The sequence below is a fragment of the Ranitomeya variabilis genome, chromosome 5 (assembly GCF_051348905.1).
Source record: "Ranitomeya variabilis isolate aRanVar5 chromosome 5, aRanVar5.hap1, whole genome shotgun sequence".
Classification (NCBI taxonomy): domain Eukaryota; kingdom Metazoa; phylum Chordata; class Amphibia; order Anura; family Dendrobatidae; genus Ranitomeya; species Ranitomeya variabilis.
The window spans coordinates 208,495,805-208,522,205 of NC_135236.1; the positions used below are offsets into that span (position 1 = coordinate 208,495,805).

The 26,401-nt window shown below is 45.5% G+C and overlaps 1 protein-coding gene across 1 annotated transcript in view; it reads right to left on the minus strand.

The window, feature by feature from the left end:
• The window catches only part of MYO5C (myosin VC), a 425,456-nt gene that overhangs the window by 28,233 nt on the left and 370,822 nt on the right, over nucleotides 1–26,401 (minus strand). The window contains exons 35-36 of the mRNA XM_077263765.1: nucleotides 20,363–20,517; nucleotides 10,665–10,754 (exon numbers count right to left, since the gene is read on the minus strand). Coding sequence (XP_077119880.1) covers nucleotides 10,665–10,754; nucleotides 20,363–20,517 — 245 coding nt within the window. The remainder of the gene's footprint in view (nucleotides 1–10,664; nucleotides 10,755–20,362; nucleotides 20,518–26,401) is intronic.

The following is a 26,401-nucleotide window of genomic DNA, read 5'->3' on the forward strand; positions in this document are numbered from 1 at the left end:
CAGGTCTTCCCCTTTCTCAGTCCTCTTCCACTGCCCCTTTTTTTTGGGCTCCTCCCGGGAGCGGCAGAGTGCATCGGACAGGTCACTCATGCCCGAGTTTTTGCACTTGAGCTCGGTTTTACACGAAGCAATCAAGGCTTTGGGTGACCGAATCGATATTTCACATAACCTCTTGAATGCACATATCCAGGAGGTCACCAAAAGCCTTGACCAAGTGAAAGCCGACCTCCAGAGGCCAGCACATAATTTTTTTAACCAAATTGAGCAGGGCATGTCGGAACACCTTACTCCTGATCTCCAGCTGAGTGTCATGCAGGCCTGCAATGCTGCTTACGTGCAGGCTATGCAGCAGAGTCGGTATTTCCAGCAGACAGTGTCGGCATATCCACCTGTGCCTTCACTGTCCTGATTAACCTCAATGCCGACCTCTGCTGCATACCACTGCATGGCCACCTCAATTCCTAGCACTACTGGACACCACTACAGCACCACCACCATGCCGAGTACAGTTGGACATCCCACCGCCACCACGACAACCGCTGCTCCTGCTTGTACCTCCTCCACTGACACCACGATGCAGCAGGACCCTGGCATGGCCTTCCGTACCGCCACCACCACGATGCAGCAGGACCCTGGCATGGCCTTCCGTACCGCCACCACCACGAGGCAGCAGGACCCTGGCATGGCCTTCTGTACCGCCACCACCACGATGCAGCAGGACCCTGGCATGGCCTTCCGTACCGCCACCACCACGATGCAGCAGGACCCTGGCATGGCCTTCCGTACCGCCACCACCATGATGCAGCAGGAACCTGGCATGGACTTCCGTACCGCCACCACCACGATGCAGCAGGACTCTGGCATGGCCTTCCGTACCACCACCACCACGATGCAGCAGGACCCTGGCATGGCCTTGCGTACCGCCACCACCCCGATGCAGCAGGACCCTGGCATGGCCTTCCGTACCGCCACCACCATGATGCAGCAGGACCCTGGCATGGCCTTGCGTACCGCCACCACCATGATGCAGCAGGACCCTGGCATGGCCTTACGCTCTACAAGCGCTATGGACTCTGGCATGGCTGCAAGTTTTACGAGCACTATGGACTCTGGTATGGCTGCACGCTCTATGAGCACTATGGACTCTGGCATGGCCTTATGCTCTACGAGCACTATGGGATCTGGCATGGCTGCACGCTCTACGAGCACTATGGACTCTGGCATGGCCTTATGCTCCACGAGCACTATGGACTCTGGCATGGCTGCACGCTCTACGAGCACTATGGACTCTGGCATGGTGCAGCCAGACCCTGACAGGTCACCCACCACTAAGCCACGCCATATGAGCCCACCAAGGCTTCCCAGAACCCGGCAAACCCCCCCAAAAAAACAAACAAAAAAAAAACAGAGGACTCTTAGTATTCCTCCCCCTTCACCTCCCAATGTGTCTGTAATGTCAGGTTTGTCTCACCCTTCCAGTGCGTCTCAAGCCTCTCATGTGTCAAGCCCCATCCCCGAACTTCTAGACCCTACTAGTTTCATTGCCCCTTCTCCTGCCACCTCTGCGTCGTCCACGGGTATCCAGGCCTCAGTGCTTCACACCCCCCGTTTACATCACTCTACCCCAAGCCGGCGCAGTTAAATAAATTTTTTGGTTGTTAAAAAATAAAAAAAAAAATGATTTTCCCCAATTATGTTTGGTTTATTGTGTCTTCCGCTGCCGGCAACACACACCGTGCGCCAAATAAGAAACTTCGCCACACACTTTATTTTTTGGCCACATCATATCTCCAGTAGTTATATAAAAAAAAATGCAGTTTTGTGTGTCTTTAGTATAGAGATATGAGGTGGGCCAAAAATTTATACTTGTATTATCTCCATAATCTCTTCTTTCTGCTTTGTCTGTGACTAGTGTTGCAGTCAGAAGAGAAAATGGCAGACATACAGTGCAGAACTCTACTGAACTGGTCAGGTGTCAAAAAACTCATTAGTTAGGACACCTGACCTGGTGAGTAGAGAACTGCCTTGTATAACCTCCATTTTCTCTTCTGTGTACGTAATCTATTACACACAAATTGTAGGGACGATGGTGATCACACACGGCATATCTATGCTCACCTGCACAGGTGTCAGAAATAGTGAATTCATAAAGCTGTTATATGTGCATCATGAATTCATTATTTCTGACACCTGACTTGATGAGTATAGATCTCTTTAGTGTGACAGTCATTGTCTCTTCAGTCTGTGTCCAATGGATACAGCAGAACAGAATCAGGATGCAATGACGTCAACAAGCTTACCAATAAAGCAACATGGCTGCCCTAACACTAGCAGTATGTGGCCAGTGTTTTATATCAGTATTTGTAAGACAAAACAAGGGGTGGAACAATTAGAGGTAAATTATGATATTAACATAATAACTAGCACCTCTGCCTTTATCACCCACTCCTGGTTTTGGATACAAATACTGATATTAAATACAGACCAAATACTGCTAGTTTTAGGACAGCCTTGGTTTGTAGAGGAAAAACATAGGAGACACGGTCAACACAACCAAAACTAAAGTTTATTAATGAGAAATATTATTATCACTGCAGAAAATTACTGATACACATATCAGTACAGTACAGATCGAATTACAACAGGACTTTTTCACAACATTGTCCTGCCATGACACACGTCCAATATCTGAATCAAAAAAGGCAGCAAATTGGTCCCGCATGTGACCAACTGCTGCAGTTGACCGCAGCAGGTGATGCTGGAAATCGGGCAGTGGGTGTGCAACTGGTTCATCCAGTTCAATGTTGGGTTGCTCCTTAGCCATTATATAATTGTGTAGAACCACACAGGCTTTGACCACCTCGTCGACTGTTTCCACTTTTAGATTTATGGCTGATGCAAGAATGCGCCATTTAGAGACCAAAATGCCAAAGGAACACTCTACTGTTCTTCGGGCCCTGGTCAGTCTGTAGTTAAAGATCCTTCTAGTGTGGTTCAAGTCCCGACTGGAATAGGGCTTCAGTAGGTTTTCACACATTTGAAAGGCCTCATCCCCAACCATAACAAATGGCATCGGTGGACCTTGAGTGTTGGGGAGAGGTTGTGGCGGCGGAAAATTGAAATTTTTGCCATACACATGTCGGCCCATATCCGAGTTCTTGAAAGTCTGGGAATCGTTGCCACGGCCAAAAGCTCCAATGTCCATGGCGATGAAGCGACACTTCGCATCGGCTATTGCCATGAGCACAACAGAAAAATATTTTTTATAGTTGAAATACTCCGATCCTGTTCTGGCAGGTTTGATAATGCGGATGTGCTTTCCATCCACTGCTCCTAAACAGTTGGGGAAATCACACACACTCCAGAATTTTTCCGCAATTTCAAGCCACATGTCGACGTTGGGTAGGGGTATAAACTCATCCCGGAGTACATTCCACAAAGCCCGACAGATGTCCGCTACTATTCCGGACAGGGTGGATATTCCAAGCCGGTATTGGAAGTGGAGGGATGATAAACTCTCTCCGGTTGCCAGAAATCTGTAAGAAAAAGAAACCCCCAAAAAATTACAAACTGTTCTATTTATGGTGTGGTTACGCTAAAGAAAGAAAGGAAAATACCCAAAACATACATGTCAGAAAACACAAAATTTGGACTGTCATTGGTTTAGATTTGGAATGTACCTTAATGTAACCAGCAGACGTTCCTCTGGTGGAATCGCTCTACGGAGCTAGGTGTCCTATCTCCGTATGGCTCCTTGGACACGAGCAAGCAAATCCCGGAACGAGTCTTGCGACATCCTTGTGTATTCCTGGAATTTCTCCAGGTTGGCATTAAGCTCGGCATACAGCGTGTGATAGGCTCCACGGCTCTCACGTAGTTCGATAATGGGGTGTCTCCAAAAACGCCTACGTTGTCTCCTTCTCCATCTTTCGCGATTTCTGTCTTGCTCCCAAGCAAACGCACAGGCAAGAAACAGCTTGATGCTTAAATCCAGGTTGAAATAAAAGCTCTCCATGCGAAGATCCATCATGACACAGGATACAGGAGCAAAATCTGAAGATTACAGCTGTTCAGGGGTCTATATAAAGAAATCCCATAATACACGCCCTCTGTAGTCCCATTGGCGGTGTCTGGTTATCTTGATTTTTCTCTTGTGAGATTTCTCATCATGCGCACCAAAAACGCGAACGCAGGAAAAAACGCATATAAACGCGTACAAACGGCGGCGTTTTTTTAACCGCATGCGTTACCGCATGCGTCTAAAAACCGCCGCGTTTGTACGCGTTTATATGCGTTTTTTCCACCACTTGCGGATGCGGATTAAACGCTGCGGATTTAAACGCAAATGTGAAACTAGCCTAAGTGAGAGTATGAATAATAATAATATCAGTGTTTGGATCAGTTCGGGAAATGTCTGATTGACATGTAGCTGAATTCTCTTAAGGGGAACCTGTCACCTGAATTTGGCGGGACCAGTTTTGGGTCATCAAAACATCATCAATGTTGCGGCCAGCGGGTAAGGAAAGGGTGAATCAAACACCCGAAAACCCCGCCCATATGACCCAAAACTGGTCCCGCCAAATTCAGGTGACAGGTTCCCTTTAACTATAAAACTCCTTTGTTATACAATAACATCAAATGAACAAGTCTGCACTTATTTGACAGAAAATATAAGAACAATATATTACAATAAGAATAGTCTGATTTCCAGACCTCACTGTGTAGTATACGGTATGTACAATATACAATATTTTGATCATATTCCAGCTCCCATAGTACTCAAATGCTATGAAGACCTATGGAAAGAGTTTGCTTTGTGTAGTGTTAAGTTTCTCCATTAGGTCAAAAGAAAACATGCTTAGTACAGTATGGCCCTCAAACAGCAGTATTTCTATAAGGCCTCGTTCACACATTAAGTATTTGGTGAGTATTTTACCTCAGTATTTATAAGCCAAAACCAGGAGTGGGACAATCAGTCGAAAAGTATAATCAAAACACATCACCACTTCTGTGTTTATCACCCACTACTTGTTTTGGTTTACAAATACTGAACCAATACTGAACGTGTGAATGTGGCCTGATGTCTCATCTCCTTTTGCAAGAATAAAGTGTTGCAGCAAGAAAGACTAAATGGGAAATTGTCATGGGTGACATTCCCAAGAAGAATATTCTAGCAAAAAGTATCCTCAGTGTAGAGCCCGCCAGCTATACATGTTGTATTAGGCCTATCTGACTACATTGAGAGTGGCCACAGTATTGTCCGCTTACAGGAGAGATTTGCCTCAAATGCAAGATGGAATGACTCTTTCGCCTATTATGTCCTTATAAACTAGTTTATTTAACTTAACTGATCACATTCCCAAAAGACATGATGGGTGTCCTGATCTCAATAAATGGTGTTTGTTGGGACTGACATACTAGCACTTTTCCAAAACTGGAAATTAACTTTATGTTACTAGATTATAATATCCCATCTCTTGTGTAATGTAAAACACACTGTGGGGTCCAAGACAAATTTTACACTCATTGATCTAGTCTACTTGCACCACACAATTTAAAGGGAACCTGTCACCAGGAATAACACTGTTATCCTGCATATATGGGGTTATCTGCAGGTTAACAGCGTTATGATGCTGTCCGGCGCTTTCACGTAGCCAAATGCAGCAGAGAAAATGATCTTTATTCTTAATTATTCACACCTCACCACTTCTGCACTTGACCCTATCCTATCCCACCTCCTCCCCAACCTCACCACCACACTAATCCCATCCCTAACCCATCTCTTCAACCTATCACTAACTTCTGGTACCTTCTCCACTGCTTTCAAACATGCCACAATCACACCTATCCTCAAAAAGCCATCCCTTGACCAAGCGCTATGTCCAGCTATCGCCCCATATCTTGGCTCCCATTTGCATCCAAACTCCTTGAGCAGCATGTCCATGCTGAACTTTCCTCTCACCTTGCATCCAACTCTCTCTTCGACAACCTACAATTTGGCTTCCGTCCCCACCATTCCACTGAGACTGCCCTGATCAAAATTACTAACGACTTACTTACAGCCAAAACTAACAGACAATTCTCTATACTCCTACTTCTACACCTGTCCTCTGCCTTTGACACAGTTGACCACTTCCTCCTACTACAGATCCTCTCTTCCTTTGGGGTCAAAGACCTCGCCCTATCTTGGATCTCATCATACCTTACCAACCGCACATTTAGCGTTTCCTACTCCCATACTACCTCTTCATTGCGTCCCCTCTCTGTTGGGTGTCCCTCAAGGCTCTGTCCTTGGGCCATTACTCTTCTCAATCTATACACTCGGCCTGGGACAACTCATAAGGTCCTATGGCTTCCAGTACCATCTATATGCTGATGACACTCAGATCTACCTCTCTGGCCCAAATGTCACCTCTCTGCTCTCCAGAATCCCAGAGTGTCTATCAGCCATATCCTTCTTCTTCTCCTCTCGCTTCCTCAAGCTCAATGTGGACAAATCTGAACTAATTATCTTTCCTCCATCTCGCATATCTTCCCTACCTGATATATCTATCAAAATAAATGAAATCACACTTTCCCCTGTCCCCAAAATCCGCTGCCTCAGAGTAACCCTGGATTCTGCCCTGTCCTTCAAACCGCACATCCAAGCTCTCGCCACCTCCTGTCGCCTCCAGCTCAAAAATATTTCCAGAATCCGTCCTTTCCTCAACCCTCACTCAACCAAAATGCTTGTGCATACCCTAATCATCTCCCGCCTCGACTACTACAACATCCTCCTCTGTGGCCTACCTTCTAACACTCTCACATCCCTCCAGTCTATCCTTAACTCTGCTGCCCGACTAATTAATCTCTCTCCTCGCTACACTCCTTCTTCCCCTCTTTGCAAATCCCTTCACTGGCTCCCAATTTCCCAGCGTATCCAGTTTAAGCTACTAACACTGACCTACAAAGCCATCCATAACCTTTCTCCTCCGTATATTTCCAAACTAATCTCTCAATATCTTCCCTCACGTAATCTCCGGTCCTCCCAAGACCTCCTTCTCTCCTCCACGCTTATTCGCTCCTCACCCAATCGCCTCCAAGACCTCTCCCGAATATCCCCTATCCTCAGGAATTCTGTGCCCCAACACGTCCGGTTATCCACCACATTTGGATCCTTCAAAAGAAACCTGAAAACCCACCTCTTCAAAGAACCTTACAACCTGTGATGACTACACGGCCACCTCAACACCATCGGAGCTACTGCAACCCTCGACCTACTGTCTCCTTCCCCATAATCCTGTAGAATGTAAGCCCGCAAGGGCAGGGTCCTCTTCCCTCTATATCAGTCTGTCATTGTTATTTTTGTTTACTGTAAGTGATATTTGTATTTTGATGTAACCCCTTCTCATGTACAGCACCATGGAATTAATGGTGCTATATAAATAAATAATAATAAATAATAATTCTCCCCGGCAGCATTCAGTCGTAGAAGCGCTGCGGGTTCAGTCACTGCTCTGAGTATACACGGTGGCTGCTGTATCCGCGCCCTGTGCCCTATGACTGACACTGGCTCCTCATTGTGGCCGGCTGTCAGTCAGGGCCTGGGGCATGGTTATAGCGGCCGCTCTGTATACTCAGAGCAGTGACTGAACCTGCGCCGCCCCTATGACTGAATACCGAATGCTGGCGGGGAGAATAAAGGTAATTTTCTCCCCACAGCTTTCGGCTATGTGAGGTGCCGGACTGCATCATAACGCTGTTAACGCTTATTAGCCCAATATAAAGATTATTATTATTATATGCAGGTTAACAGCGTTATTCCTGGTGACAGATTCCCTTTAATGTGCCTTAATAAGATACCTCCATTGTACCCATGAGTAAAAATTCACACAGGCATTGTCCGTCTTTACTTCCTGTATTCTGTGTTATACACTATACAGGTCCTTCTCAAAAAATTAGCATATAGTGTTAAATTTCATTATTTACCATAATGTAATGATTACAATTAAACTTTCATATATTATAGATTCATTATCCACCAACTGAAATTTGTCAGGTCTTTTATTGTTTTAATACTGATGATTTTGGCATACAACTCCTGATAACCCAAAAAACCTGTCTCAATAAATTAGCATATCAAGAAAAGGTTCTCTAAATGACCTATTACCCTAATCTTCTGAATCAACTAATTAACTCTAAACACATGCAAAAGATACCTGAGGCTTTTAAAAACTCCCTGCCTGGTTCATTACTCAAAACCCCCATCATGGGTAAGACTAGCGACCTGACAGATGTCAAGAAGGCCATCATTGACACCCTCAAGCAAGAGGGTAAGACCCAGAAAGAAATTTCTCAACAAATAGGCTGTTCCCAGAGTGCTGTATCAAGGCACCTCAATGGTAAAGGCCCCGTCTCACATAGCGATTTACCAACGATCACGACCAGCGATACGACCTGGCCGTGATCGTTGGTAAGTCGTTGTGTGGTCGCTGGGGAGCTGTCACACAGACCGCTCTCCAGCGACCAACGATCAGGGGAACGACTTCGGCATCGTTGAAACTGTCTTCAACGATGCCGAAGTCCCCCTGCAGCACCCGGGTAACCAGGGTAAACATCGGGTTACTAAGCGCAGGGCCGCGCTTAGTAACCCGATGTTTACCCTGGTTACCAAAAAAAACAAACAGTACATACTCGCCTTTCGGTGTCCAGGTCCCTTGCCGTCTGCTTCCTGCTCTGACTGAGATCCGGCCGTACAGTGAGAGCAGAGCGCAGCGGTGACGTCACTGCTGCGCTCTCACTTCTCACTGTACGGCCGGCAGTCAGTGAGAGCAGGAAGCAGACGGCAAGGGACCTGGACACCGAAAGGCGAGTATGTACTGTTTGTTTTTTTTGGTAACCAGGGTAAACATCGGGTTACTAAGCGCGGCCCTGCGCTTAGTAACCCGATGTTTACCCTGGTTACCAGTGAAGACATCGCTGGATCGGTGTCACACACACCGATTCAGCGATGTCAGCGGGGCATCAACGACCAAAAAAAGGTCCAGGCCATTCCGACACGACCAGCGATCTCGCAGCAGGGGCCTGATCGCTGGTACGTGTCACACATAGCGAGATCGCTATGGAGGTCGCTGTTGCGTCACAAAACTTGTGACTCAGCAGCGATCTCGCTAGCGATCTCGCTATGTGAGACGGGGCCTTAAGTCTGTTGGAAGGAAACAATGTGGCAGAAAACGCTGTACAACGAGAAGAGGTGACCGGACCCTGAGGAAGATTGTGGAGAAGGACCGATTCCAGACCTTGGGGAACCTGAGGAAGCAGTGGACTGAGTCTGGTGTGGAAACATCCAGAGCCACCGTGCACAGGCGTGTGCAGGAAATGGGCTACAGGTGCCGCATTCCCCAGGTAAAGCCACTTTTGAACCATAAACAGCGGCAGAAGCGCCTGACCTGGGCTACAGAGAAGCAGCACTGGACTGTTGCTAAGTGGTCCCAAGTACTTTTTTCTGATGAAAGCAAATTTTGCATGTCATTCGGAAATCAAGGTGCCAGAGTCTGGAGGAAGACTGGGGAGAAGGAAATGCCAAAATGCCTGAAGTCCAGTGTCAAGTACCCACAGTCAGTGATGGTGTGGGGTGCCATGTCAGCTGCTGGTGTTGGTCCACTGTGTTTCATCAAGGGCAGGGTCAATGCAGCTAGCTATCAGGAGATTTTGGAGCACTTCATGCTTCCATCGGCTGAAATGCTTTATGGAGATGAAGATTTCATTTTTCAGCACGACCTGGCACCTGCTCACAGTGCCAAAACCACTGGTAAATGGTTTACTGACCATGGTATTACTGTGCTCAATTGGCCTGCCAACTCTCCTGACCTGAACCCCATAGAGAATCTGTGGGATATTGTGAAGAGAAAGTTGAGAGACGCAAGACCCAACACTCTGGATGAGCTTAAGGCCGCTATTGAAGCATCCTGGGCCTCCATAACATCTCAGCAGTGTCACAGGCTGATTGCCTCCATGCCACGCCGCATTGAAGCAGTCATTTCTGCCAAAGGATTCCCGACCAAGTATTGAGTGCATAACTGAACATTATTATTTGATGGTTTTTTTGTTTGGTATTAAAAAACACTTTTATTTGATTGGTCGGGTGAAATATGCTAATTTATTGAGACAGGTTTTTTGGGTTATCAGGAGTTGTATGCCAAAATCATCAGTATTAAAACAATAAAAGACCTGACAAATTTCAGTTGGTGGATAATGAATCTATAATATATGAAAGTTTAATTGTAATCATTACATTATGGTAAATAATGAAATTTAACACTATATGCTAATTTTTTGAGAAGGACCTGTATGTATTTGTATTGCACTGCACTAGCTCAGATTTTTCCTTTTATCTTTCCTTTAATGACACTTCCTTGTAGTTTAAAAAAATGAATAATTTATTATAAAGTCAGAATTTTTAATGTATTTAGAAACTATCTTTAAAAAAAAACCTTCAAAATTAAAAAAAAGGAACAAGAAAGCTCATAACCTGCTATCAAGTCTCCTGAGGCTGCCACAGGTGGATATAAACCAGCAGACGGTTTAGTTGAGACAGAGCCACTGATCTATACAGGAAGGCCTTTTTTACCCACATGAATTTTGAAGCACATATTTGCATCTCTGAGGTTTGATGTACGACTTACCTCTTCTCCACTGTACTGTTTCAAACAGTTGAGGAAATGGTGGACGTTGGACAGCCAGAAAGACAACATTTCAAAATCATCATCATGTTCCTACAGAATGGGGAAGGACATTAATTTAAAAACAAGAGACTAACATCCAAAGAGATTAATTAAAAAAGCACTCCCATCAAAGTCTTTATCCTCTCGATATACTGCAGTCATCATATTATATAGTACTGTGAACTTAAAATTGCCCCTTTTACCCTTCTACCCAGTTAATTTTTCTAATTTGTCTGCTCAATGTAGGAACAGGAAGTCACTTTCCCGGGTCTGGAAAAGCGAAATGGTTCCTTGCCCCCAAAAGAAATTCAGCAAATTCTGCGCTCCCAAATTCACACGCCCCCCTCCCTTCTGAGCCCCAGTGGGCCTAAACCACATTTAATGTCCACATGCTTGGCATTTCTGTAGCGATTACAGCCCACCTAATTTATGGGTGCATGTTTCCAGAAACATGAGTTGGTCATTTTTGCCCATTTCCCTTATGAAAATGTAAAATCTGGGGCTAAAACTAAATTTTGGTAGTAAAAATTTAATTATTTTTTCTTCACTGCCCAATTGTATAAAATCCTGTGGCACATCATGATCACTGCACCCCTAGATGAATTAACTGAGAAGTGTAGTTGTGTAAAATGGGGTCACTTATGGGGGTTCTGCTGTTCTGGCACCACAGGGACTCTGCCAATGTGCCATGGCACCCTCAAACCAGTCCATCAAAATATGGTGCTTCTTCCATTCTGACCTTTGCCTTGTACCTCAAAATTAGTTTTCAACCACATATGGGGTATCGGTCTACTCAGGAGAAATTGTGCAACATTTTTTTTAGATCCATTTTGTCCTGTTACACTCGTGAAAATAAAAAAAGGTGCTAAAATAACATTTCTGTGTGAAAAATGTAATTTTCTCATTTTCACGTCTCTATGTTATAATTATATGTGAAGCACGTGGGGATTCAAGGTGCTCACCACACATCTAGATACATTCCATGAGTGGTCTAGTTTCCAAAATGGGGTCACTTGTGGGAGATTTCCACTTTTTAGAAACATCAGGGACAACATGACGCCCGCAGACCATTCAATATCCAAGTCTGCGTTCAATGTCACTTGTTCCTTTCTGAAGCCTGCAATGTGCTAAATAGTAGTTTTCCCCCACATATAGGGTATCTGAGTACTTAGGAGAAATTGCACAACAAATTTTGGGTTCCATTTTCTCCTGTAAATCTTGTGAAAGTAGAAAATTGGGGGCTAAAAGAACATTTTCGTGGGGAAAATGTTTTTTTTTTTAATTTTCATGGCTCAATGTCATAAACTTCGGTGCTGAAGTGTTGTGAACTGTGTTTCTGGGCTCCCTCTGGTGGTCACTAACGGTATTGTGTTAGGTATGTCTTGTTGCAGGCCTGAGCTCCAGCTGTGTCGTTAAGCAGCGGGTGTTTCCTTTTTGAGTCTCCTCTGGACTCAGTCTCTTGCCTGGCATCGTTGTATCCAGACCTATTTGGTCTCCTCCGGATTCCTTTCAGTCTGCCTCATGCAAGAAAAGCTAAGTCTGTTTTGTACAATTTGGATCGTTTGCATTATTCAGTGTTTTTGTCCAGCTTGCTTTACATTTGATTTTTGACTCGCTGGAAGCTCTAGGGGGCTGATATTCTCCCTCCACACCGTCAGTCGGTGTGGGGGTTCTTGAATGTTCAGCGTGGATGTTTTGTAGGGTTTTCTGCTAACCGCATAGTCCACTATCTATTTTCTGCTATCTAGACTATTGGGCCTCACTTTGCTGAATCTAGTTCATCTCTACGTTTGTGTTTTCCTCTTGCCTCACCGTTATTATTTGTTGGGGGCTTTCTATATCTTTGGGGTTCAATTTCTCTGGAGGCAAGCGAGGTCTTATTTTTTCCCTCTAGGGGTAGTCAGTTCTCCGGCTGGCTCGAGACGTCTAGAACCAACGTAGGCACGTTCACCGGCTACTTTTAGTTGTTTGTGTCAGGATCAGGTATGCGGTTAGCCCAGTTTCCACCTCCCTAGAGCAGTATTTATATTTTTGCTATCTTGCCGGAATATCAGAGATCCTCTGCCATTGGGATCATAACAGAATGCCAGGCCCAAAGAAAATGTTTAATGCATCGCAGAAGCGGGATTAAAAAGAAGTTCTGAGTGTTTTTTTTTTTGCAGTTTGCCTAGCTTCTTCCATCCCCTTTTTCTCTGAGTGGCTGAAACTCTGCTGCAGATATGAATGCCCAGACTCTGACTTTTAGTGTGGATCAGCTTGCTGCTAGGGTGCAAAGCATTCAGGATTTCGTTATCCATAGCCCTATGTCTGAACCAAAAATACCTATTCCTGAGCCGTTTTTTGGAGATAGATCTAAATTCCTGAATTTTAGGAATAATTGTAAATTGTTTCTGTCTCTGAAACCTCGTTCCTCTGGTGATTCTGCTCAGCAAGTTAAGATTGTTATTTCCTTCTTGCGCGGCGACCCTCAGGATTGGGCCTTCTCTCTGGTGCCAGGAGATCCTGCATTGGTGAATGTTGATGCGTTTTTTCTGGCACTTGGTTTGCTTTATGAGGAGCCTAATCTTGAAAATCAGGCTGAAAAAATGTTGCTGGTTATCTTTCAGGGTCAGGACGAAGCTGAGGTATATTGTCAAAAATTTCGGAAATGGTCCGTGCTTACTCAATGTAATGAGTGTGCACTGGCCGCAAATTTCAGAAATGGTCTTTCTGAAGCCATTAAAGATGTGATGGTGGGGTTTCCTATCCCTACAGGTCTAAATGATTCAATGGCTCTAGCCATTCAAATTGATCGACGTTTGCGGGAGCGCAAATCTGATAATCCTTTGGTGGTGCTGTCTGAACGGTCACCTGATTCTATGCAATGTGACAGAATTCTGACCAGAGCCAAGCGACAAAATCATAGACGTCAAAATGGGTTGTGTTTCTACTGTGGTGATTCAACACATGTTATCTCAGCATGCTCTAAACGTTTAAAGAAAAAAGTTAATCCTGTCGCCATTGGTACTTTTCAGCCTAAGTTTATTTTGTCTGTGACTTTAATTTGTTCATTATCTTCTTACTCAGTTATGGCTTTTGTGGATTCTGGTGCTGCTTTAAGTCTGATGGATTTTTCGTTTGCCAAGCGCTGCGGTTTTGTCCCGGAGCCTTTGGAAAATCCTATTCCTCTTAGAGGAATTGATTCTACGCCATTGGCAGAGAATAAACCTCAGTATTGGACGCAAGTGACCATGTGCATGACTCCTGTACATCAGGAGGTGATTCGTTTTCTGGTACTGCGTAAAATGCATGATGTTGTCGTTTTGGGTCTGCCATGGTTACAGGCCCATAATCCAGTTTTAGATTGGAAAGCTATGACTGTGTCTAGTTGGGGGTGTCAGGGGATTCATGGCGATTCTCCATTGGTGTCTATTGCTTCTTCTACTCCTTCTGAGATCCCTGAGTTTTTGTCAGACTTTCAGGATGTATTTAATGAGGCCAGGTCCAGTGCCCTTCCTCCTCATAGGGACTGTGATTGTGCTATAGATTTGATTCCTGGTAGTAAGTTTCCTAAGGGACGACTCTTTAATTTATCTGTGCCAGAGCATGCCGCGATGCGGAGTTATATAAAGGAGTCTTTGGAGAAGGGACATATTCGCCCATCCTCGTCCCCTCTTGGTGCAGGATTCTTTTTTGTGGGCAAGAAAGACGGGTCTCTGAGACCTTGTATTGATTATCGTCTTCTGAATAAGATCACTGTTAAATTTCAGTATCCTTTGCCATTGTTGTCTGATTTGTTTGCTCGGATTAAGGGATCCAGTTGGTTCACCAAGATAGATCTTCGTGGTGCGTATAACCTTGTGCGCATAAAGCAGGGAGATGAATGGAAAACGGCATTTAATACGCCTGAGGGTCATTTTGAGTACCTGGTGATGCCTTTCGGATTATCTAATGCTCCTTCTGTGTTTCAGTCCTTCATGCATGACATCTTCCGGAAATATCTGGATAAATTTATGATTATTTATCTGGATGATATTTTGTTTTTTTCTGATGATTGGGAGTCCCATGTGAACCAGGTCAGGATGGTGTTTCAGGTTTTGCGGGAGAATGCTCTATTTGTGAAGGGCTCAAAATGTATCTTTGGGGTACAGAAGGTTTCTTTTTTGGGTTTTATTTTTTCCCCTTCTACTGTGGAGATGGACCCAGTTAAGGTCCGTGCCATTCATGACTGGACTCAGCCCACGTCTGTTAAGAGCCTGCAGAAGTTCTTGGGCTTTGCTAATTTTTACCGTCGTTTTATCGCTAATTTCTCCAGCGTGGTTAAACCTTTGACGGATATGACCAAGAAGGGTTCTGATGTTGCGAATTGGTCTCCTGCGGCCGTGGAGGTCTTTCGGGAGCTGAAGCGTCGGTTTACTTCAGCGCCAGTCTTGTGCCAGCCGGATGTCTCTCTTCCCTTCCAGGTTGAAGTTGATGCTTCTGAAATTGGTGCAGGGGCTGTTTTGTCGCAAAAAAGTTCTGATGGCTCCGTGATGAAGCCATGCGCCTTCTTTTCAAGGAAATTTTCGCCTGCTGAGCGGAACTACGATGTTGGTAATCGGGAGTTGTTGGCCATGAAGTGGGCATTTGAGGAGTGGCGACATTGGCTCGAGGGAGCTAGACATCGTGTGGTGGTCTTGACTGATCATAAAAATCTGATTTACCTCGAGTCTGCCAAGCGCCTGAATCCTAGACAGGCCCGTTGGTCGTTGTTTTTCTCCCGTTTTGACTTTGTGGTCTCGTACCTGCCTGGTTCGAAGAACGTGAAGGCTGATGCACTTTCTAGGAGTTTTGTGCCTGATTCTCCGGGAGTCTCTGAGCCGGCTGGTATTCTCAGAGAGGGAGTAATTTTGTCTGCCATTTCCCCAGATTTGCGACGAGGGCTGCAAAAATTTCAGGCTGATAGGCCTGATCGTTGTCCACCAGAGAGATTGTTTGTCCCTGATGGATGGACCAACAGAGTTATTTCTGAGGTTCATTCTTCGGTGTTGGCGGGACATCCTGGGATTTTCGGTACCAGAGATTTGGTGGCCAGGTCCTTTTGGTGGCCTTCCTTGTCGCGGGATGTGCGTTCTTTTGTGCAGTCCTGTGGGATTTGTGCTCGGGCTAAGCCTTGCTGTTCTCATGCCAGCGGGTTGCTTTTGCCCTTGCCTATCCCAAAGAGGCCTTGGACGCACATTTCCATGGATTTCATTTCGGATCTTCCGGTGTCTCGGAAGATGTCTGTCATCTGGGTGGTGTGCGATCGTTTTTCTAAAATGGTCCATTTGGTGCCCTTGCCTAAGTTGCCTTCCTCCTCTGATTTGGTTCCTTTGTTCTTTCAGAATGTGGTTCGTTTGCATGGCATCCCTGAGAATATTGTATCTGACAGAGGATCCCAGTTTGTGTCCAGATTCTGGCGATCCTTTTGTGCTAAGATGGGTATTGATTTGTCTTTTTCGTCGGCTTTTCATCCTCAGACTAATGGCCAGACCGAGCGAACTAATCAGACGTTAGAGACTTATTTGAGATGTTTTGTTTCTGCTGATCAGGACGACTGGGTTACCTTTTTGCCACTGGCCGAGTTTGCCCTTAATAATCGGGCTAGTTCTGCCACCTTGGTTTCACCCTTTTTCTGCAACTCTGGTTTTCATCCTCATTTCTCCTCGGGTCAGGTTGAACCTTCTGACTGTCCTGGGGTTGATTCTGTGGTGGATAGGTTGCAGCGGATTTGGAACCATGTGGTGGACAATTTGAAATTGTCACAAGACAAGGCCCAGCGGTTTGCCAACCGCCGCCGCGGTGTGGGTCCCCGACTTCGTGTTGGGGATTTGGTTTGGTTGTCTTCTCGGCATGTTCCTTTGAAAGTCTCCTCTCCTAAGTTCAAGCCTTGCTTTATCGGTCCTTATAAGATTTTGGAAATCCTTAACCCGGTGTCTTTTCGCTTGAACCTTCCAGCGTCTTTTGCTATTCATAATGTGTTCCATAGGTCCTTGTTGCGGCGGTACGTGGTGCCTATGGTTCCTGCTGTTGAGCCTCCTGCCCCGGTTTTGGTTGAGGGCGAGTTGGAGTACGTGGTGGAGAAGATTCTGGATTCTCGTATCTCTAGACGGAAACTCCAGTATTTAGTTAAGTGGAAAGGCTATGGTCAGGAGGATAATTCCTGGGTTGTCGCCTCTGATGTTCATGCGGCTGATTTGGTTCATGCCTTTCACGCTGCTCATCCTGATCGCCCTGGGGGTCTTGGTGAGGGTTCGGTGACCCCTCCTCAAGGGGGGGGTACTGTTGTGAACTGTGTTTCTGGGCTCCCTCTGGTGGTCACTAACGGTATTGTGTTAGGTATGTCTTGTTGCAGGCCTGAGCTCCAGCTGTGTCGTTAAGCAGCGGGTGTTTCCTATTTGAGTCTCCTCTGGACTCAGTCTCTTGCCTGGCATCGTTGTATCCAGACCTATTTGGCCTCCTCCGGATTCCTTTCAGTCTGCCTCATGCAAGAAAAGCTAAGTCTGTTTTGTACAATTTGGATCGTTTGCATTATTCAGTGTTTTTGTCCAGCTTGCTTTACATTTGATTTTTGACTCGCTGGAAGCTCTAGGGGGCTGATATTCTCCCTCCACACCGTCAGTCGGTGTGGGGGTTCTTGAATGTTCAGCGTGGATGTTTTGTAGGGTTTTCTGCTAACCGCATAGTCCACTATCTAGACTATTGGGCCTCACTTTGCTGAATCTAGTTCATCTCTACGTTTGTGTTTTCCTCTTGCCTCACCGTTATTATTTGTTGGGGGCTTTCTATATCTTTGGGGTTCAATTTCTCTGGAGGCAAGCGAGGTCTTATTTTTTCCCTCTAGGGGTAGTCAGTTCTCCGGCTGGCTCGAGACGTCTAGAACCAACGTAGGCACGTTCACCGGCTACTTTTAGTTGTTTGTGTCAGGATCAGGTATGCGGTTAGCCCAGTTTCCACCTCCCTAGAGCAGTATTTATATTTTTGCTATCTTGCCGGAATATCAGAGATCCTCTGCCATTGGGATCATAACACTGAAGGTACTCACCACACATCTAGATACATTCCCTGAGGTGACTAGTTTACAAAATGGTGTCACTTGTGGGGGATTTCCACTGTTTAGGCACATCAGGTGCTTCAGCAAATTTTGCATTCAAAAGTCAAATGTCGCTCTTTCCCTTCTGAGCCCTGCCGTTAGCTCAAACGGTAGTTTTTCTCCACATATTGGGTATCGGTGTACTCAGGAGAAATTGTATAACACATTGTACAGTACAGTTTCTCCTGTTACCCTTGTGAAAATACAGAATTTTGGGCTAAAAACATTTTTCATTTTTGCTGGAAAAATGTCATTTTTTCTACTTTCACGGCTCAATGTTATAAACTTCTGTGAAGCACCTGAAGATTCAAGGTGCCCTAAACATATCTAGATAAGTTCCCTGAGGGGTCTAGTTTCCAAAATGGTGTCAATTGTGGGCTATTTCCACTGTTTAGGCACATCAGGGGCTCTTCAAACGCGACCTGGTGTCCGCTAATTATTTCAGCAAATTTCACATTCAAAAAGTCAAATGGCGCTCATTCCCTTCCAATCCTGCCATGCGCCAACAGTAGTTTTACGCCACATATGGGGTATCGGCATGCTCAGTAGAAATTGTTCAACAAATTCTGGGGTCTATTTTCTCCTGTTACCCTTGAAAAAAATAAAAGAAATTGGGTCTAAAGTAAAAGTTTTGTGAAAAAAAGTTACGGTAAGTGTTCATTTTTTCCATCCGCATTCCATTTATTCATGTGAAGCACCTGAAGGGTTTTAGGTATTTCCTGTCATAGAGGCACCTCAAAGTCACTTCAAATGTGATGTGGTCCCTAAAAATATTGTTTTGCAAATTTTTATGGACAAATGAGAAATAACTGGTCAACTTTTAACCCTTATAACGTCCTAACAAAAAAAATTCTGTTTAAAAAATTGTGCTGATGTAAAGTAGACATGAGAGAAATCTTATTTATTAACTATTTTATGTGACACAACTCTGATTTAAGGGAATAAAAATTAAAAGCTTGAAAATTGCTAAATTTTCAAAATTTCTGCCAAATTTTTTTTTTTCACAAATAAATGCAAGTCATATCAAATAAATTGTACAACTATCATGAAGTACGTACAATATGTCACAAAAAAGCTTTCACAGAATCAGTGTGATTCGTTGATGCGTTCCATAGGTATTACCTCATAAAGTGAGTGGTCAAAATTGTAAAATTTGGCCCAGTCATGAAGGCGAAAACAGGCTTGGGGTTTAATAGGGTTAATGGGACAACCCATGCTATGTCTTGGGTATAATAGGATCCCCTGCTTTTATAAGGCAGAAAAGAAGTACACAGCATAAATCAGCTTCTGCTCGGGAGAACTCAGAATGACTAGGTATTACACATCACTCATTCCTTTTAAATGAGCACCATGGAGAAATCCTTAGCTCTTCTCTTATGGGTTGTCTGCTGTCTTTCCCAATTTAATAAAGTATTGTAGGCTAGCCTATCAAAAACAACATGAGAGTTTTTACAAGTTTTCATTTTTATTAAACTATGTGTGGTTTTATTTATTTGCTGATAATCTAGAAAAAGTAGCTGAAAAGTGTTACTATTGTGCATTTTAATAGGGTTTCCCAGCCTTTGGGGTACATGTCTGCAGTCACTGTGGGACAGCAGACTTGTGAGTTCTCACAATGTGCAGTGTTTTCCGGAGTCGGGAGTGGGTAGTCATGTGGCCGCAAATATGCAATTTGCATACTTCCAGCCACATTCCAACTAGACGTGTCTGGCCTTGCTCAATATGCTTGCATTGACCAAGGTCCCACATACCTAGTCGTCACGTAACCGCATGTCTACAAATCACATACTTGCAGGTCACCTGCCTGCTCCTCCAAGCACTAGGGAATCCTCGCAGTGTGTGCGCTGTGAGTATTCACAAGTCTGCAGTCACATACAGAGACTGCTGATATACCCCAAGATTAGGCAAACCATTTTATTATAAATCATTTTAAATGGTCAAAATATAGAATTTTTTTGTAAAGATGTTTAGGCCTTGAAGGTTGCCATGCACATTAGACTATGTTCAGCTGAGACCAATGATTTGGCCAGTACCAGCTGAACTTCTTTGGCATTATGTGGGTAGCCCATGTTTGTTCGGGCAATAATCAGAGAAAAAAAAGATTGGGCTTTATTGATTTCATCATGATTGATCCTTTTATTTTATGACTGGCAGTGGCTTACTCCCCTCTCTGTGCTCACACTTAGACAAAATTAAAATAATGAAGAAGAACTACTACTATTAAAATCTACTAAAGTAATTGTGGACATTAATGAAAAGGTCTACATTTTTCTGTAAATTTGTTGGAACAGTAAAAAGTAATGGAACTATAGCGAGACTTATGTCACCAATTCTTCTCCATCCTCTGCCGCTGGTCTCCTTGCTCCCATACAAATGGGAGACACATATTGGTGTCCTTACCCAAACAATAAGTGCAAATGATTGATGACAATTAGTGAGGTTTATATATTTGGTACTTTGCTTTGTTACCTCTAACCAATTTGACTTTAAAGAATGACAACATCATATTTGCATTATTGCTTGTAGAGTACTCTATAACATAAGCCTTAAGAAAAGGTGAGCATCTCACCTTTATAACCTGCTTAATACCATTGATAGAAGCATTCATTAAAGATTTGATTCTTTCAGCATCATTTATGTAGTCAGTGTACCGAACGCACATGAAGAGGATGTGGGCTGGGAGTCCTGGTATCATATTCACCACGACGCCTCTTGGCTTAATATCTGCCATAACGGAAAATATACACGTATTATTCACATGGCATACAATCACATATGTCATAAATTACTCTGATGATTGAAATAACCACAATTTCTCTTTCTGGCAGACAAAAGACATCACATTGACTAATAAATAACCTGTTCTTGTCATCCAATTGCATCAAATTAATGATGAATAAAAGTCCAGGAAATCACTGAAAGTGATAATTAAACATAAATGTAAAAGTTAGCATATTGCATATTTTACTACTGTAAGTCTTTGTTCCCTGGCAATGTGGCTACCATTAGCTTTACAAGCCACAACGCTGCCTTCAAATAGAATATCCATAAAATAAGAGGGAATTTGAAAGGATGCTACCAATAAATACTGCCTCAAATGCAGATGTAAACAGAGTTTCCATTTTAAAGGTGATGTCTATATTACGGTTATCTGTGATTAGACAAAATAGGAAATAAAGGCAAAAATGCTGCAGGCACGATCAATTTTGATCAGTGGTATAGCATGTGCTCACGTACAGCTCCCTGGTCTAAAAGCACCCTCTCTCAGAGACCCTGTTCCAGATTATTAATACAATCTCTTGGCACAAGATTTTCTTCAGTTTTCAGCAGTGTGGAAAAAGGAGATTTTTGTGTACTCACTGTAAAATCTTTTTCTCCGAGCCAATCATTGGGGGACACAGGACCATGGGTGCTATGTTGCTTGCCACTAGGAGGACACTAAGTAAACACATAAAGAATTAACAATTCCTCTGCAGTATACACCCCCTGACTGGCCAGTAATGACCAAGTTCGGTAGTAAAGCAGTAGGAGTATAAAAAAAAAAAAAAAAAACAAGACAAGAAAACTATGTCAAAACCGAGGAACAAACAACAACAAGCCAATAGGCTAACAGGGTGGGTGCTGTGTCCCCCAATGATTGGCTCGGATAAAAAGATTTAACGGTGTGTGCACAAAAATCTCCTTTTCTCCTACGCCTCATTGGGGGACACAGGACCATGGGACGTCCTAAAGCAGTCCCTGGGTGGGGAGCAATTGCACTGCCAAAACCCCATGTACCACTGGCTTACTGAGGTACCGCTGTCCGCAGAATGCGCCTGCCAAGGGCAGCGTCTGCCGAAGCTTGGGTATGAACGTGATAGTGCTTCGTAAAAGTATACAGACTGGACCAAGTCGCAGCTTTGCAAAGCTGTTGTGCTGACGCCTGGTGCCGAATGGCCCAAGAGGCACCGTCCGAGTCGAATGCGCCTTAATCCCTGCTGGGACAGGAGTGTTCCTGACGCGGTAGGATTCCCGGATAGTTGAGCGAATCCACCTGGCTAGAGAGGCCTTTGAGGTGGCTAGACCTTTCCTATGTCCCTCCGGAAGCACGAAGAAGACGTCCGACTTACGTAAGAGAGCCGTCCGAGATATGTACCGCCGAAGAGCCCTAACTACATCAAGAGTATGGAGAGCTTTCTCGATACGATGGGTTGGTGCCGGACAGAATGACGGCAAGACAATGTCCTCATTTAGGTGAAAAGAGGAGACGACTTTAGGTAGGAAAGAGGGAGAAGTCCTCAAAACTGCCTTGTCTGAGTGAAAAATCCGAAAAGGGGGTCGGCAAGAGAGAGCCGCCAACTCAGAGACTCGCCTGATTGACGTAATCGCCACTAGAAAGACCACCTTCCATGACAGGAGGGTCAGAGAGATGTCCTGCAATGGTTCGAAAGGGGCCTCCTGAAGAACTCCGAGAACCAAGTTGAGATCCCATGAAGCCAATGGCATTCTATAGGGAGGGACCACCCGGGAGACTCCTTGGATGAACGTCTTAACCGGCAGTCTGGAAGCAATCTTCCGTTGGAATAGAACAGACAATGCGGACACTTGTCCCTTGAGCGAGCCTAGGGCAAGGCCTGACTCTAAACCTGATTGGAGGAACTCCAGAATGGACGGAATGGAAAACACCAGAGGAGAACGTCCATGCGCATTGCACCGTGAAAAGAAGGTGCGCCAGGTGCGATGATAAATGCGCATGGATGCGAGTTTCCGAGCACGAATCATGGTAGAAGAGGGACTGGAACGATGACACCGTCCCTTTGAAGCGCCTGTATGGCCTGAAGAAGATCTGATGCTCTTGATTTGGGGGAGAGGACTGGAAGAAGCGTGGGGGGGGAATGGAAGAAAACTCAATTTTGTATCCGGAGGACACTAGCTCTCTGACCCACTCGTCGTGAACGACCGAGAGCCAATTTTGACGGAACGAAAGAAGACGTCCGCCTACTTTGTCGGTGTCCACCGGACAAGTCGACGAGTCATTGTGTAGAAGGTTTAAGGGATGCGGATGCCTTAGGGCCAGAAGGTCTCGGTCTGGATTTCCAGGAGCAGTTAGGTCTGTATGAGACCTGGGGATGTCTGTCTCCCCGCCGTCCTGAACCAGGAGCAAAGGAAGTGGATGACCAACTGGAGTTGTTACGAAAGGACCGGAACCGAAACTGTTGTTGATTCCGAAAGGGCCGGGTAGGTTTTTGTTGAGGAAGAAATTTACTCTTTCCTCCGGTAGTGTCAGAAATGATTTGGTCTAGTTTCTCTCCAAATAAACGACCAGCTTGGTAAGGTAAAGAAGTCAGCGACTCTTTAGAAGCAGAATCTGCTCGCCAATCCTGGAGCCACAGGGCCTTCCTGATGGAGATTGCATTTGCAGCCACTTGCGCTGCGCAATTAGCCGCATCTATGGAAGCGTTAACTACGAAGTCTCCGGCCTGAGCTATCTGGTTAGCGAGTCTGGCCGCTTCTGGGGGAAGACTACTGTCATGGACGGTAGAGGTTAACACCTCTGCCCAGGCAGCCATTGCCTTAGCCACCCAGGTAGCAGCGAAAGATGGAATGATTGCGGCTCCTGAGGCCTCAAAGACTGAGCGAGCCAGGTAGTCAATTTGACGGTCAGAAGGGTTTTTGACTGATGAACCGTCGGACAGAGATAGGATGTTTTGGATGCAAGTCGCGATACGGCAGGATCCACAGAAGGAGAGAGAAGCAACTCCTTCATTAGGTCCTTGGAGAAAGGATATTTAGCTTCCGTGGCCTTTTGAGACGTAAATCGCTTATCCGGGTGTTCCCTGTGTTTTTGGACAATGTCCTGAAACTAAGGGTGATTAGCAAACATTTTTTGGACGCGTTTAGTCTTTTTAAAAGACACGACGTGTTCCTGAGTGGATACAGATCCTCGTCCACCATTAGCGTTTTGTTGACTGCCTCAATAAGGGAGTCAAGTGTCTCCTGACCGATCGGGGAGTCTTGGGTTAAAGATTCCTCCGACTCGTATTCCGAGTCATGCACGCTGCGACCCTCGGGGGAAGGGGAGCGAGAAGTTGAGCTCAGAGATACTGAAGCTCGAGCGTGTACGGGGGGCGAGGCATGGGTTCTTTTCCTGGAACCCCAAGATTCCAGTAGTAGAGTACGCCCCCTGTGGTCGGACAGCCCCGTACTGGCGCCAGATTCCACTTTTGTCGACGGGGGGGGGGGGGAGTTCTGGCTTAGGGAGGATCCCCGGAAAGAGTCCAATGCCTTGGCCAAAAAATCCATAGATCGTGACAAGGAAGCGGCCCACTCAGGAGGGTCAGGCTCGCCGGAGACATTGGATGTGGGGGCAGAGGGCGGCTGCGCACAGGCTGGGTCACAGTTCTGGCACAAAGGAGTATTGTGGGCACGTGGCAAAGCAGAATTGCAAGTAGCACATAAAGTAAAAAACACAGTTATTGCTCCTTTTTGCCTCCTTAGATTGAGACATAGTGTATGCTATTCACTCCAATTAGCTGCGATAGCAGGTCTATGGGTGCAGAGAAGGGATTAAGCTTTTCCCTATAGTGTGGAGCAGCTTACCCATGTGTTATGTTGAGCTGGTGGTTAGGAGCACTAGAAATGACCAGATGAGCAAACTAGCAATACAGGACGAGCTCTGGGAAGTGGGAGCTCTGCTGACCGCAACCCCTAATCCTATCACAACAACTAGAAATAGCCGTGGAGCGTTCCTGACTCTGCCTAGACGCCTCTTCACAGCCTAAGAGCTAACTACACCTAAAGATAGAAAATACTGCCTACCTTGCCTCAGAGAAATTCCCCAAAGAAATAGGCAGCCCCCACATATATTGACTGTGAGTTAAGATGGAAGTCACAAACACAGGAATGAAATAGGTTTCAGCATAGGAGGCCAGACTTAACTAAACAGACTGAGGATAGAAAAGGTATCTTTGCGGTCAGCATAAAAAACTAACAAAAAACCACGCAGAGTGTGCAAAAGAAACCACCGCACCGACTCACAGCGCGGTGGTGCCACTCTGCATCCCAGAGCTTCCAGCTAACAAGATAAAATCATAATAGTAAGCTGGACAAAAACACAGTGGTAACAAATAAGCTAGCGGGGACTTAGCTTTTGCTGAAGTAGACAGGTCATCTGAAAGATCCAAGAGAACTGAACCAGTACTAAGACATTGACAGCTGGCATCAAGTAACGATCTGAGTGGAGTTAAATAGAGCAGCCAGCCAAGGCCTAAACGAGATCAGCTGGAGAAGGAACCTCAGAACCAGCAGCTCCACTCACAGCCACCAGAGGGAGTCCATGAACAGAACTCGCCGAAGTACCATTCATAACCACAGGAGGGAGCTCGAGAACAGAATTCACAACACCCATGGTCCTGTGCTTGTGTCCCCTGGGAGGAAGAGAGAAGCGTTTTTGGCCGATTTCCCCGCAGAAGTAGAGTCCCAAGATGGCGCCCGAGATTTGTAGGGCTCTTATCGTTCAGAGCGAGAAGCGCCTGAGTTGTGGGCGGGGCTCCGGCGGTGGGCGGGGATTTTAACTGCGGCCTAGTCCGGCTGAAAAAGCCGGGGACTAACTTTATGGAGCCTGCCCGCAGAGCGCGCCAGCGGGCTGCGACGTAGCGCCGAGTGATCGCCGCTGGCGTCCAGCCAGCGGCACCTCTCCCCAGGGACCCGGTCCACACCTTCCCACGCAGGCAGCATGAGGAAGATAACTACTCACCGCCACCAAGCAGAGATGCAGCCTCCATTGCGAGGGAATAAGCTCAATCGATCCTCCCTTTGCCGGGGGATGGAGAGCGTCTGTTCATCTTCATATGTGCCTGCCGCAGGGGACTTACGACTGTGCCTGCCGCAGGGGACTTAAGGCTACTGTGGGGACTACGTGACGCCGAGGTCAGGGCTTGATTGCGGTGGAGCTCGGGAGATGCACATAAGAGCCAATACTCTATGTGCTCGCCATCTTACAGGGGGAGATTGGGACCGTATAGGAACAGTCACCCTAGCGTAGATTAGGGATGCCCCAGTCGTCGCAGGAGAGGTACTGGGAGGTATACTCGCCGTGCTCGCCTGTTGATGGTTCGGGGGAGAGCGGAGCCTAGAAAGGAATCAGTTGCCCCCTTCACTCCGTTAACTAAAAAATAAAAATTTACAGAAAATAAAATAAAAAAACGGTGGGGTCTGAAAACAGACCCAAGTGCCTCCTACAGACACTAAGCAAGAACTGGGTAATCACTGGCCAGTCAGGGGGTGTATACTGCAGAGGAGGAGTTAATTCTTTATGTGTTTACTTAGTGTCCTCCTAGTGGCAAGCAGCATAACACCCATAGTCCTGTGTCCCCCAATGAGGCGTAGGAGAAAACTCCATAAATTTTCTTTCTTAGGCTTCTTTTACACATACCGTGTTTTTTGCTGCCCGTTATTGTGGGTCTTTTTTGTGGGCTGTATTGCCGCAATTTTCAAGGTCTGCCGCAATAACGGACAGCAAAACACTTGCGGATCGCCGTTTTCCACGTTCCCAATACTATAGCAAAAGTATTGGGAAAAAAACAACCTTCTGTTGTTTTTGCGGCCCCATTGATCTTCAATGGGGCCC